The sequence below is a fragment of the Oncorhynchus tshawytscha genome, linkage group LG22 (genome assembly GCF_018296145.1).
Source record: "Oncorhynchus tshawytscha isolate Ot180627B linkage group LG22, Otsh_v2.0, whole genome shotgun sequence".
NCBI lineage: Eukaryota > Metazoa > Chordata > Actinopteri > Salmoniformes > Salmonidae > Oncorhynchus > Oncorhynchus tshawytscha.
The window spans coordinates 45566359-45579865 of NC_056450.1; the positions used below are offsets into that span (position 1 = coordinate 45566359).

Sequence of the window (13507 nt, forward strand, 5' to 3'; positions counted from 1 at the left end):
CGGAACGCCGTCTCCGGACTGTCCAATGAGAATCTGCTGTAGAGGGAGGGGTTAGAGGTCTCATTAACCAATCAAGACTCAGACACCTGCAAAAACACACTCAACCACATGTGCGCGCCTGTGTATATATCTGTAGGTGACTGTGTACATACCGTGACCAGGAAGGGGCTGTTGGGGATGAGTTCCCCTCCAAAGCGAACACAGATACAGTAATCTCCAGGCTGGGGGGCAGTGTAGAAGATATCAAAGGTTCCATCCTCATTCTCCACCACGTCTACATCTAACTCCACCCCTTCTGGGGTACATACACTGCACGTAACCTAGAGAGGAGGGGGTAGAGAGGTAGGAGCAGAGAGAGGTGGGAGGGGGGTAGAGAGTTATAGTCACACTAAGATGTGGACAGTAGGCGTGAGCACGTCTCCCTCCCTCCACGTACAGATAAAGATTAACCAAACACCTCTCCATCATTACCTTTCCTTTCCCAGCAGCCTTTGCATCCACAGTAATGACAGTCTGCTCTCCGATCTGGATGGTTGGACCCACACCGGCTCCTGAGACAGATGAAGAGAAACGGTCACACAGGAAGTCTGACCCTCCCTCCCACAAGTCATCCATGCATCCTCTCCACAAGCCCTATTCCTTATAGAGTGCACTAGATAGGGTGTCATTTCAGACATGTTATACAGACAGTTATTACTATCAGCAGCATACAACATTCAGCCTCCATATCAACTCCATTACCCACAATGTCATTCACCATGCCAACTACGTTAGTTAGAGAGCGAGCGCGCCAGAGAGAGAGAGCGCCAGAGAGAGAGAGCGCCAGAGAGAGAGAGCGCCAGAGACAGACACACAGACAGAGAGAGAGAGACACACAGACAGAGAGAGAGAGACACACAGACAGAGAGAGAGAGACACACAGACAGAGAGACAGAGAGACAGAGAGACAGAGAGAGAGACAGAGAGACAGAGAGAGAGAGACAGAGAGAGAGACACAGAGAGAGAGAGACACAGAGAGACACACACAGAGAGAGAGACACAGAGAGACACAGAGAGAGCACACAGAGAGAGAGAGAGACACAGAGAGCACTTGAGAGAGAGAGACACACAGAGAGAGCACACAGAGAGAGAGAGAGCCACAGAGAGAGCACTTGAGAGAGAGAGAGAGAGAGACACCACAGAGAGAGCACTTGAGAGAGAGAGAGAGCCACAGAGAGAGAGCACTTGAGACACAGAGAGAGAGAGAGAGAGAGAGAGCCACAGAGAGAGAGACACACAGAGAGAGAGAGAGAGAGAGAGAGCACAGAGAGAGAGACACACAGAGAGACAGAGAGAGCACTTGAGAGAGAGAGAGAGAGCCACAGAGAGAGCACTTGAGAGAGAGAGAGACACACAGAGAGAGCACTTGAGAGAGAGAGAGCCACACAGAGAGAGCACTTGAGAGAGAGAGAGCCACACAGAGAGAGCACTTGAGAGAGAGACCAGAGAGAGCACACACAGAGAGAGCACTTGAGAGAGAGCCACACAGAGAGAGCACTTGAGAGAGAGCCACACAGAGAGAGCACTTGAGAGAGAGCCACACAGAGAGAGCACTTGAGAGAGAGCCACACAGAGAGAGCACTTGAGAGAGAGCCACACAGAGAGAGCCACACAGAGAGAGAGCACTTGAGACAGAGAGAGCTTGAGAGAGAGACAGAGCAGCAACACAATTAGACCAAATTGTGAGAAAACATGGAATGTTGAAACATTGGAATGAAAATATATATTTTTAAAAACTACAATTCTATTTGTCCCAGTAGCAGAATACCTGACCACTGACTAACCCTAACTTAAGGAAAGCTTTGACTATGTACAGACTCAGTGAGAATAGCCTTGCTATTGAGAAAGGCCGCCGTAGGCAGACCTGGCTCTCAAGAGACGACAGGCTATGGACACACTGCCCACAAGATGAGGTGGAAACTGAGCTGCACTTCCTAACCTCCTGACCAATGTATGACCATAGAGATACATATTTCCCTCAGATTACACAGATCCATAAAGAATTAAAAAACAAATCCAATTTTGATAAACTCCCATATCTACTGGGTGAAATTCCACAGTGTGCCATCACAACAGCAAGATTTGTGACCTGTTGCCACAAGAAAAGGTCAACCAGTGAACAGACCATTATAAATAGGTTGTATTTACATTTAGTCATTTTCCATTTCGTACAATGTATATATACACACACCGTTACACTGTATATATACACACACACATCGTATGACATTGGAAATGTCTTTATTCTTTTAGAACTTCTGCGAGTGTAATGTTTACTGTTCATTTTGTTAACATATCTTTCCCATGCCAATAAAGCCCCTGGAATCGAAATTGACAGACAAAGAGAGCGAGATAGCGAGAGATAGAGGTGAGTCAGGAAAGGGAGCTGAACTGTAAAATGGGTATTGCCATCCTGCATGCAGACAGACCAACATAATGGATCAGAGACGGAACAAGACCAGACTAGTGGATCTAAGTGTTCTTACCCAGGCCGTGGCCGCCGATTGACACTGAGAAGGAGTAGGGTGGAAGCAGGGGAGCGAAACAGTGGCAAACACAATGAGAGTCAGGGTGAGAGGCAACTACTGGTGCTTCAAATGGACGGATGAAAACAAATGTGATGAGGAGTGAAGCAGGGTGGAGGAAGGGACAGTTCAAACCATCACATAATACCAAAAACACTGTGTGTGTGTCTGTTACCTGTGACAGTACATTTGCTGGCGTCCCCAGTAGGTAGAGCCCTGATGCGGTAGGGGGAATAAGGTATCTCGTCCCCTCCATACTTTATCAGGATGGTGTAACGACCAGTCATGTCAGGTACATAAGACACCAGGTAAGTCCCATCCTGGTTGTCACGGATACTGGCCTTCTTAGGCTTCCCCTCGGGGTCCTGGACACAGTCACCATACAAACAGACCGTCAGATGAGGTAACCAATGGAGACAGTCAAACTGATGATGTCGCCATGGAAATGAGACAGGCCCACTAGTGACTAGCTGGCCCGTGACGCTGGTAATACCACCTCCTAGACGCATCCAATGGCTGGTTAGCTTACTCCTGCTGTAAAATAACGCCATCCAGACAGGCCACCCAGACATAGTGGGAGTAAACTGATTGGTCTGTTAACAGGACTCACAGTGATCTGCAGACAAGCTATGGACCATGCAGACAGGCTCTGCACCCCTTGACATAGCTGATTGGTTTGTTAACTGAACTCACAGTGATCTGCACGGCGAGCAGCCCCTCTCCTGCATCCTTGGCGTCGATGGTGAACTCGACAGGCAGAGAGGCGGGCACTCCGGTGGTGTTGAGACCGGGGCCACTGGCGCGCACCTTGCTGGCATCATGGGTAGGCAACACTTTCACCTTGTAGGGACTGGAGAGTAGCAGAACTGTGTGAAGTCCCTCCATTTTTCACAGAAATGTGTAGTGTATAAATGTGTAGTCTATGTCGATATGTGATTCGTTTCAGGAAACTAGGCATATGTCACACGTCACAGGAGGTGTTTGAAGTTAAATGTGTTAAATGGTTCCAGACGTGATGTTGATCCATGTAAGAGTCGAGCTACATTTTCAAGATGTTTCTAATTTTGTCAGGAAGTTGTTTTTATTTGCTATGCATACTGTTAGTTAGCAAATGTATGATGTGTGTAGTAATATTATTCTAATAAGAAATGGATATTTATAGCCTAATGTGAGCTAGCTAACATTGAACAGAGTTGGTTAGCTTTAGCTACCGGCAGATCCATACGAGAGCTATGATGCTTGTATTGGAATTAGTTGGGATTATACCGGTTCATTGTTTAGGTAGCTAGATGTCTAAACAAAAATCTGCTGGATTACTACATGACCATCAATTTAGACCAGCGTCTCTGGGTAACGTAGCGTCTCTGGGTAACGTAGCGTCTCTGGGTAACGTAGCGTCTCTGGGTAACGTAGCGTCTCTGGGTAACGTAGCGTCTCTGGGTAACTAGCGTCTCTGGGTAACGTAGCGTCTCTGGGTAACGTAGCGTCTCTGGGTAACGTAGCGTCTCTGGGTAACGTAGCGTCTCTGGGTAACGTAGCGTCTCTGGGTAACGTAGCGTCTCTGGGTAACGTAGCGTCTCTGGGTAACGTAGCGTCTCTGGGTAACGTAGCGTCTCTGGGTAACGTAGCGTCTCTGGGTAACAGTCATCCAATAATTATATCTATTCACTATACCGTTTACACCTATATCCTGTGCATGTGACAAGAAATTTGCAGGAGTGTGTGCGCAATACCTGCGTGCGTGTGTGCTACCTGCAAGTGTGAGAGTGTGTGTGTGCACATTACCTGTGTGTGTGTGTGTGTGTTACCTGCGTGGGATCTCTTGGTCAGCATACAGTACATTGATAGAGTAAGGTCCCTCTCTGGTCGGGATGTAGTTCACGGTGTGAGTCTGGTCTCCATTATCCACCAACTCTGCTGGCTCCACTACACCTACACACCACACAGAGAAACCAGAGTTGGACACAGGAACCAAAAGTTCTAGAATCAAATAAAGGGCTGGCACACACCTTTGGGTCCCTGTACTCTGACTTGGAGAGGGGCGACTCCTGCTTTAGAGGCGTCCACTGTGAAGGCCTGTGGAATGTTGGCACGCACGTTGGTTCCAAGCCCCACCCCCTGGCACTTCACCTTAGAACTGTCCACCGTGTCACTGACAGGAACCTGGAATGGACTGCCTAAAGACAGTGCAAGAGATGAGGGAGAAAGAGAGGGTAGACCGGGAGAGAGGTCAGATGTAGGTTTAGTGGATGTTGTACTAGTTCTTTATTATCCCAGATTGGGAAGATCACTAGCTATCCTCACAGATTCTGGAAAAGAGGCCGCAGAGCGGGGATCCTACTGAGAATCCAGAGGCGAGTAAACTCCCATTGCCTTCCATTCTTCTTGCTAACTTGCCATCATTGGAAAATAAAATTGATGACCTACGATTAAGATGATCCTACCAACGGGACATTAAAAACCTAACATCTTATGTTTCACCGAGACGAGGCTGAACGATGACACATAATATAGAACTGGCGAGTTTTTCCATGCACCGGCAGAACAGAGAAGCTACGAGGGATGGGGGTGTGTTTGTCAATAACAGCTGGTGCGCAATGTCTAATATTAAAGAAGTCTCGAGGTATTGTTCGCCTGAGGTAGAGTACCTTATGATAAGCTGTAGACCACACTATTCGTAGCAGTCTATTTACCACCAAAGCGAAGCTGTCACTAAGACCACTCAAAACAAACTAATAGGTCATAAGGAAAAAAGAAAATGCTCACCCAGAAGCAGCGCTCCTAGTGGCCGGGGACTTTAATGCAGGGAAACTTAAATCAGTTTTACCAAATTTTTACCAGCATGTCACATGTGCAACGAGGAAAAAAAAAAAAAAAAAAAAATAAATCCTAGACCACCTTTACTCCAGAGATGCATACAAAGCGCTCCCCCCCCACATTTGGCAAATCTGACCATAATTCCATCCTCTTGATTCCTGCTTACAAGCAAAAACTAAAGCAGGAAGTACCAGCGACTCGCTCAATACGGAAGTAGTCTGACGATGCGGATGCTACACTACAGGACTGTTTCTAACAGATTGGAATATGTTCCGGGATTCATCCAATGGCATTGTGTACCCCACCTCAGTCATCAGCTTCATCAATAAGTGCATCAATGACGTCGTCTCCACAGTGACTGTACGTACATATCCCAACCAGAAGCCATGGATTACAGGCAACATCCACATCGAACTAAAGGCTAGAGCTGCCGCTTCAAGGAGGAGACTAATCCGGACACTTATAAGAATTCCTGCTATGCCCTCAGATGAACCATCAAACAAGAAAAGCATCAATATAGGATTAAGATTGAATCTTACTACACCAGCTGTGATGCTCGTCAGATGTGGCAGGGCTTGAAAACTATTACGGACTACAAAGGGAAACAGACACGAGCTGCCCAGTGACACGAGCCTACCAGATGAGATATCTTTTATGCTCACTTGGAGGCAAGCAACACTGAAGCATGCACGAGAGCACCAGCTGTTCTGGATGACTGTGAGAAAGCTTTAGGTAGCCGACATGAACAAAACCTTGAAAATAGGTCAACATTCAAAGCCACTGGGCCAGACGGATTACCAGGACATGTACTCAAAGCATGCGTGGACCAACTGTCAAGTGTCTTCACTGACATTTTCAACCTCTCCCTGTTCTGAGTCTAATACCTACATGTTTCAAGCAGACCACCAGTCGCTGTGCCCAAAGAAGCGAAGGTAACTTGCCACGTGGCACTCACGTCAGTAGCCATGAAGTGCTTTGAAAGGCTGGTCAATGCTCACATCATCCCTGATACCCTAGACCCACTCCAATTCGCCCCAACAGATCAACATATGACGCAATCTCAAATCGCACTCCACACGGCCCTTTCTCACCTGTACAAAAGGAACATTGTGAGAATGCTGTTCATTGACTACAGGTCAGCGATCAACACCATAGCGCCCACGAAGCTCATCATTAAGCTAATGACTCTGGGACTACACCTCCCTCTGCCACTGGATCCTGGACTTCCTGATGGGCCGCCCCCAGGTGGTAAGAGTAGGCAACAACACTGGGGCCCCTCAGGGGTGTATACTTAGTCCCCTCCTGTATTCCCTGTTCACCCATGACTGCATGGCCAAACACGCCTCCAACACCATCATTAAGTTTGCTGACAACACAGTGGTAGGCCTGATCACCGACAATGAGACAACAACCTCACCCTCAATGTGAGCAAGACTAAGGAGCTGATCGTGGACTAAAGGAAAAGGAGGGCCGAACAGACCCCTATTAACATCAACGGGGCTGTAGTGGAGCTGGTCAAGAGTTTTTCCAAGTTCCTTGGTGTCGACATCACCAACGAACTATCATGGTCCAAACATACCAAGACAGTCATGAAGAGGGCAATACAAAAACCTTTCCCACTCAGACTGAAAAGATGTCATGGGTCCCCAGATCCTCAAAAGGTTCTACAGCTGCACCATCAAGAGCATCCTGACTGGTTGCGTCACTGCTTGGTTTGGCAACTGCTCGGCATTTGACCGCAAGGCACTACAGAGGGTAGTGTGTACGGCCCAGTACATCCTTGGGGCCAAGCTCCCTGCCATCCAGGACCTATATAATAAGCGGTGTCAGAGGAAATCCCTTGAAATTGTCAGAGACTCCGATCACCAAAGTCTGCTACCGCACGGCAAGCGGTACTGGAGCGCCAAGTCTAGGACCAAAAGGCTCAACAGCTTTTACCCCCAGCAACAAGACTTCTGAACACATCATAAAAATCACCACCGGACAATTTACATTGACGACCCCCCTACTCCATTTTATACAATGCTACTACTCGCTGTTTATTACCTGTGCATAGTCACTTCACCCCCACCTACATGTACAGATTACCTCGACTAGCCTGTACCCCTGCACACTGACTCAGTCGAGGTGCCCCCTGTATGTAGCCTCCACACTGACTCAGTCGAGGTGCCCCCTGTATGTAGCCTCCACACTGACTCAGTCGAGGTGCCCCCTGTATGTAGCCTCCACACTGACTCAGTCGAGGTGCCCCCTGTATGTAGCCTTGATATTCTTATTGTGTTACTTTTTATCTTAGTCTACTTGGTAAATATTTTCTTCTTGAACTGCACTGTTGGTTAAGGGCCTGTCAGTCAGCATTTCACAGTAAGGTCTACACTGTTGGTTCAGGGCCTGTCAGTCAGCATTTCACAGTAAAGTCTACACTAGTTGTATTCGGTGACAAAGTTTGATTTGAGATTGGGCAGATCACTAGCTAGCTCCACAATACAAAGTACCAGCATGCGTGTGTGTGTCTCCGTACCAGCGATGGGCTGCCCTCCGTAGGTGATGTTGAGATTATACGTTCCAGCCTCGTAGGGAATGTACTCTACGCTGCAGCTGCCATCTTTGTTGTCGGTGCAGGACATCTTAGCCTCGGATGGGCCCTCTACAGCCAGACCCAGACCACCTGTACCCGCACCACTACAGAGAGACAGATCATTCTAACCAGGTTTCCCTTTTATACGAGTAAAGTGTCTGTTAAAAATATAAATCTCCAATATGCAAGATGGAATCTTTGTGTAAACCTACTTAACTTGCATTTTCTTTATTTGGTACATGGGAATTCAAACAAAAACCTCGATGTGGGTTAGTGCGTCTCTCGTACCGGGTTTCCACAGTGAACTTGTTGGCTTTGTTGGTGATGCCACTGTCCAAGCCGGGTCCATGTGCACGTACACGCCCCGGGTCACAACCCTCTGTCACTGCCACGCGGAACGGACTTTTGGGAACTGGAGACTCATCGTACGCCACCTTTACACTGTGGGGACCTGGACAAAACAGAGTTATCATATAGTTACAATATAGATCACCTCTACAGTGGGGACCTGGACATTAAACAGAGTTATCATATAGTTACAATATAGATCACCTCTACACTGTGGGGACCTGGACATTAAACAGAGTTATCATATAGATCACCTCTACACTGTGGGGACCTGGACATTAAACAGAGTTATCATATAGATCACCTCTACACTGTGGGGACCTGGACATTAAACAGAGTTATCATATAGTTATCATATAGATCACCTCTACAGTGTGGACCTGGACAAAACAGAGTTATCATATAGTTACAATATAGATCACCTCTACAGTGTGGGGACCTGGACATTAAACAGAGTTATCATATAGATCACCTCTACAGTGTGGGGACCTGGACATTAAACAGAGTTATCATATAGATCACCTCTACACTGTGGGGACCTGGACATTAAACAAACACTACCGTTCAAAAGTTTGGGGTCACTTAGAATTGTCCTTGTTTAAGAAAAGCTCATTTTTTGTCCATTAAAACATCAAATTGATCAGAAAAACAGTGTAGATATTGTTAATGTTGTAAATGACTATTGTAGCTGGAAATGGCTGATTTTTAATGGAATATCTACATAGGCGTACAGAGGCCCATTATCAGCCTCCATCACTTCTGTGTTCCAATGGCACGTTGTGTTAGCTAATCCAAGTTTATCATTTTAAAAAGGCCAACTGATCATTAGAAAACCCTTTTGTAATTATGTTAGCACAGCTGAAAACTGTCGTTCTGATTAAAGAAGCAATAAAACTGGCCTTTAGACAAGTTGAGTATCTTGAGCATCAGCATTTGTGGGTTCGCTTACAAGCTCAACATGGCCAGAAACAATGACATTTCTTCTAACAAGAATAGAATGATGAGTTTCAGTAGTGTACATGATCACTCATTCTGGACAACACACGTCATGGTGTCTGGATACAGAGTGTGGACAGATTGTATACATCATGCTCACTACACTTATTGGCACTAACTCACCCTCTTCGTAGGGAGTGTACTCTACGTTGTAGGTGCCATCACGGCGGTCGGTGATGACCGCGTCGGTAACGGAGCCAGATGGGTTCTGGATCACTGTCTTGATGTGGTTCCCTCCCGTCTGGTTCAGAGCTCTGGCGTCTACCGTGAAATCTGTGGTCGCCTCGCGGAACACGCCTAGAACACAGAACATTAACAAATCTATAAACACAGGCTAAGAAACACAGAACATGCCTAGAAAGGTTATTATATCAAATTAAAACTATTCACGAAACAATTTAGTAAACAGATAATAAACAAACCCATTTGAAAAACTAAAACCATTATCTTTGAATCCAAAACTCACTAAAATAACCATCATGAATAGTGTTAGTTTTTTCTCCTCAACTTTTGGCAAAAATCTAATGGCCAATGCTTTTTTTTCATTTTCTTTATGGGGTTTTCAAGCTTTAAATCTGGTAAACGCTGCCAGAAGACAGCGATGTTTCAAATCGGCCTAGCTTGAGCATCTATCACTAGCCAACAGGGAAGAAACCCACTAGGGAGCTAGCCTAGCCAAAGGACACCATACTTTGTCCCTAACTCTAAAACATATTTTTTTTAATGAAAGAAATGTTTGTATAAAAAAATAAAATAAAAAAATCAGGTCTGAAAATAAACTAAACTTCAAAATAGAAAAACCGAATAGAAATAAAAAAAAGTATATAAAAGCACAAAACTACAACAACCTTGATGCCTAGAACACAGAACACACAGCAAGAACGAACTCTGACCTTTGCCCTCCACTCCCGGTCCGAACACGCGGATTCCACTGGCGTCGACGGCCGGCTCCACTGTGAGGCGGGCGGGGAAGTTGGGTACATCCTGCCCCCCGTAGCGGATGGTGAGGGTGTAGGAGCCGGGGTACAGGGGGATGTAGGTGATGGTGTAGGTTCCGTCTCCATTATCCTGGATGTGGACCTCTGCCTCTGTCCCGCTGTCACTGATGATCTCTATGGTCAGCTCAGCTGGACCTGCATTGGTACAGTCCACCACAAACTCCCCAGTCTCTCCCACCTTGGCACGCTCCAACCCTGGGCCAGAACACTTCACCTGACAGAGGGGGGAGGCACAGGAAGTATTTAATTGTACTGTGAACACTGCTGTATTCTGTGCATATGACAAATAAAAACTTTGATTTGTTTTGATTTTATAATAAAGGTCTAGTCAAATATCAAGTCATTTGAACTAGGGTTAGAGGTCATGTTTACCTTGGTGGCATCAGTGGGGGGGTAGGCGGTGGGTTTGAAAGGGGATCCTGGGATGGGAGCGCTGTCATAGGTCAGCTCCACCTGGTATGGCCCCGCCTCTCGAGGGATAAACTTCACCTGACTGGTCTCTGGTTTAAGCCCCGGTTCCACCTGAATAATTATATTAGCATTAAATAGAATAATGAGGACACTTATTTGTATAGCACATTTTGTAAATTGTTTGAGCCTTAAAGTGTTGAACAATGAACATAGAATTAGGATAAATAACTGTTGAAACAGCACAAAGCAATCAAGCTCAGTACCTTGCAGGTGACAGGTTTCCCAGAGGGCCCTGTAACCTTAGCTCCCACCTTCCCCTGACCTCCTGCTCCCTTGGACTTCACGGTCACTTCCTGGTCCTTACCCACTGTTATCTCTACAGAGCGAGACAGATACAGGAAGAGAGGATGCTTAGACACTACTACACTTGAACAATGACTAAGTCGCTCAAAAATCTACTGGCGTAGAGGCCCCATTATCAGCAACCATCACTCCTGTGTTCCAATGGCACGTTGTGTTAGCTAATCCAAGTTGATCATTTTAAAAGGCTAATTGATCATTAGAAAACCCTTTTTCAATTATGTTAGCACAGCTGCAAACTGTTGTTCTGATTAAAGAAGCAATTAATCTGGCCTTCTTTAGACTAGTTGAGTATCTGGATCATCAGCATTTGTGGGTTCGATTACAGACTCAAAATGGCCAGAAACAAATACCTTTCTTTCTGAAACTCGTCAGTCTATTCTTGTTCTGAGAAATGAAGGCTACTCCATGCGAGAAATTGCCAAGAAACTGAAGATCTCGTACAACGCTGTGTACTACTCCCTTCACAGAACAGCGCAAACTGGCTCTAACCAGAATAGAACGAATGGGAGACCCTGGTGCACAACTGAGCAAGAGGACAATTATGTTAGTGTCTAGTTTGAGAAACAGACGCCTCACAAGTCCTCAACTGGCAGCTTCATTAAATAGACTGACGAGTTTCAGAAGAAAGTTTTGTTTCTGGCCATTTTCTATATCACCATCCACACACACACACTACAGTTCCTATATCACCATCCACACACACTACAGTTCCTATATCACCATCCACACACACTACAGTTCCTATATCACCATCCGCACACACACTACAGTTCCTATATCACCATCTATACTACAGTACCATCTACACACTACAGATCCTATATCACCATCTATACTATATACTGTAGTGGTTCTTGTACATACTGTCTCCCAGTCCATCAACTTGTATCTTGCTGAGGTCGAGGCTTGGAGCCACAGGGATGGAGAAGGGGCTCTTGGGAATAGAATCTCCGCCGTAGGTGACGGCCACTCCCAGAGGCCCCTGCTGGATGGGGGTGTACTTGACCGTGTGAGTGTTGTCATGGTTGTTAATGATCTCAAAGTCCTTAACAGCCTCTCCTTTAGCCGGGCCGGAGAACACAGCGTCCAGCTTGGCTTTACCTGCAGCCTTGGTGTTTACTGTGAAGTGGGTCGGCTTGGTCAACTCCACACCTGGACGAGAGAAAAGAGGGGAGAGAGGCCATGGAACAGGAAAGGGTTAGTTATCTCTGGTGGATGAAAAGGTGAGTACTGTGAAGTGAGTTGGCCTGGTCAACTCCACACCTGGAGGGAGGGAGGAAACCAAGAAAGGATTCATTATTGGTATCGTGTATGTGAAGGCTGACTTTAACTTCCTGTCTTTCATAGCTTTTGAGTGTTTAGCGTGGGTTCGTGTCTCACCACTGCGGTTGAGTCCAGGTCCCTCGGCCTTGACCTTGCTGGCGTCGTGTGACGGGTCAACTTTGATCCTGATGGGAGTCATGGGGATGGTCTGGAACACAGAGAGGTGGAGTCACACATACTATCAAGGAAGAAGTCAGCCAACATTAACAGGAGCTGGAGAACTGGAACGCAGAGAGGAAAGAGACACTCCTACCACACTACCGTAAACACACTACCCACCTGGTCAGCAAACAGCACCATGATAGTGTAACTACCAGCGCCTGGCGGGGTGTATTTAACGGTAAACGTGTCGTTGTCGTTCCTGATGATGTCGAAGTCGATGTCTGCCTCCGCCGGTCCCACCACGCCTGGAGAGCACTTTATACCGATACTGATGTCACCTGGGGGGCGCACACACAAATATCAGCTGTACAATGACATGGCAAAGATACAAGTGGGATCGCACCGGAAGACAGCGGGCCGATTTAGCATTAAATATTTCGGGATTCAGATCATTCTGGCAATTCTCACATAGGAACTTCATTCGGAGGAATAATTACATGTTTTTTACAGCGTGTTCGGAAAGTAGTCCGACCTCTGGACTTTATCCAGATTAATTCAGACCCTGTGACATGTTAACATGAGACCTCTTCGTATCATTATATTCCATAGCTCTTACACATGGAGTACATCTACATTCTGAAACACACATTCACTTAATCAACAAAAATAATCTCTCAAAAGTATCCTTTAAACTTTAGTGTGCTGTGATTGGTCATTTACCAATGTCAATTTCTGTTTAAAATGGGTCACATCATTAAAAGTACCAGAAAGCCTACTCTGGGAATTTGAAAAGTTTGAAGAGTATTTTGTTCCAAACAATATCTAAAATTAGCCAAATCGAAAAGGGTACTTTTGAGATATTCATATTAATAACGTTGAATAAACGTGAAGAGATGTATTTCAGGAAATCGACACTCTCCATATCTGATGCCAAGAGGGTCCACAGCTGTCATCCAGACAGGGTGGCTACTTTAACAAATCTCAAATAGATTTTGATTCGTTTAACA

At 46.1% G+C, this 13507-nt stretch overlaps 1 protein-coding gene across 4 annotated transcripts in view; it reads right to left on the bottom strand.

Moving 5' to 3' along the window:
• The window catches only part of LOC112222449 (filamin-A-like), a 73067-nt gene that overhangs the window by 14488 nt on the left and 45072 nt on the right, over positions 1-13507 (bottom strand). For 2 of the 4 annotated variants that reach the window (XM_042304346.1, XM_042304348.1), the window contains exons 17-32: positions 12678-12838; positions 12456-12546; positions 11940-12227; positions 10976-11088; positions 10674-10823; positions 10197-10515; positions 9427-9600; positions 8248-8410; positions 7903-8063; positions 4574-4741; positions 4373-4496; positions 3258-3414; positions 2740-2929; positions 2526-2549; positions 472-551; positions 153-320 (exon numbers count right to left, since the gene is read on the bottom strand). In XM_042304346.1, the coding sequence (XP_042160280.1) occupies positions 153-320; positions 472-551; positions 2526-2549; positions 2740-2929; positions 3258-3414; positions 4373-4496; positions 4574-4741; positions 7903-8063; positions 8248-8410; positions 9427-9600; positions 10197-10515; positions 10674-10823; positions 10976-11088; positions 11940-12227; positions 12456-12546; positions 12678-12838 (2531 nt within the window). The remainder of the gene's footprint in view (positions 1-152; positions 321-471; positions 552-2525; positions 2550-2739; positions 2930-3257; positions 3415-4372; positions 4497-4573; positions 4742-7902; positions 8064-8247; positions 8411-9426; positions 9601-10196; positions 10516-10673; positions 10824-10975; positions 11089-11939; positions 12228-12455; positions 12547-12677; positions 12839-13507) is intronic. The other 2 variants (XM_042304349.1, XM_042304347.1) reach the window with 1 other exon arrangement.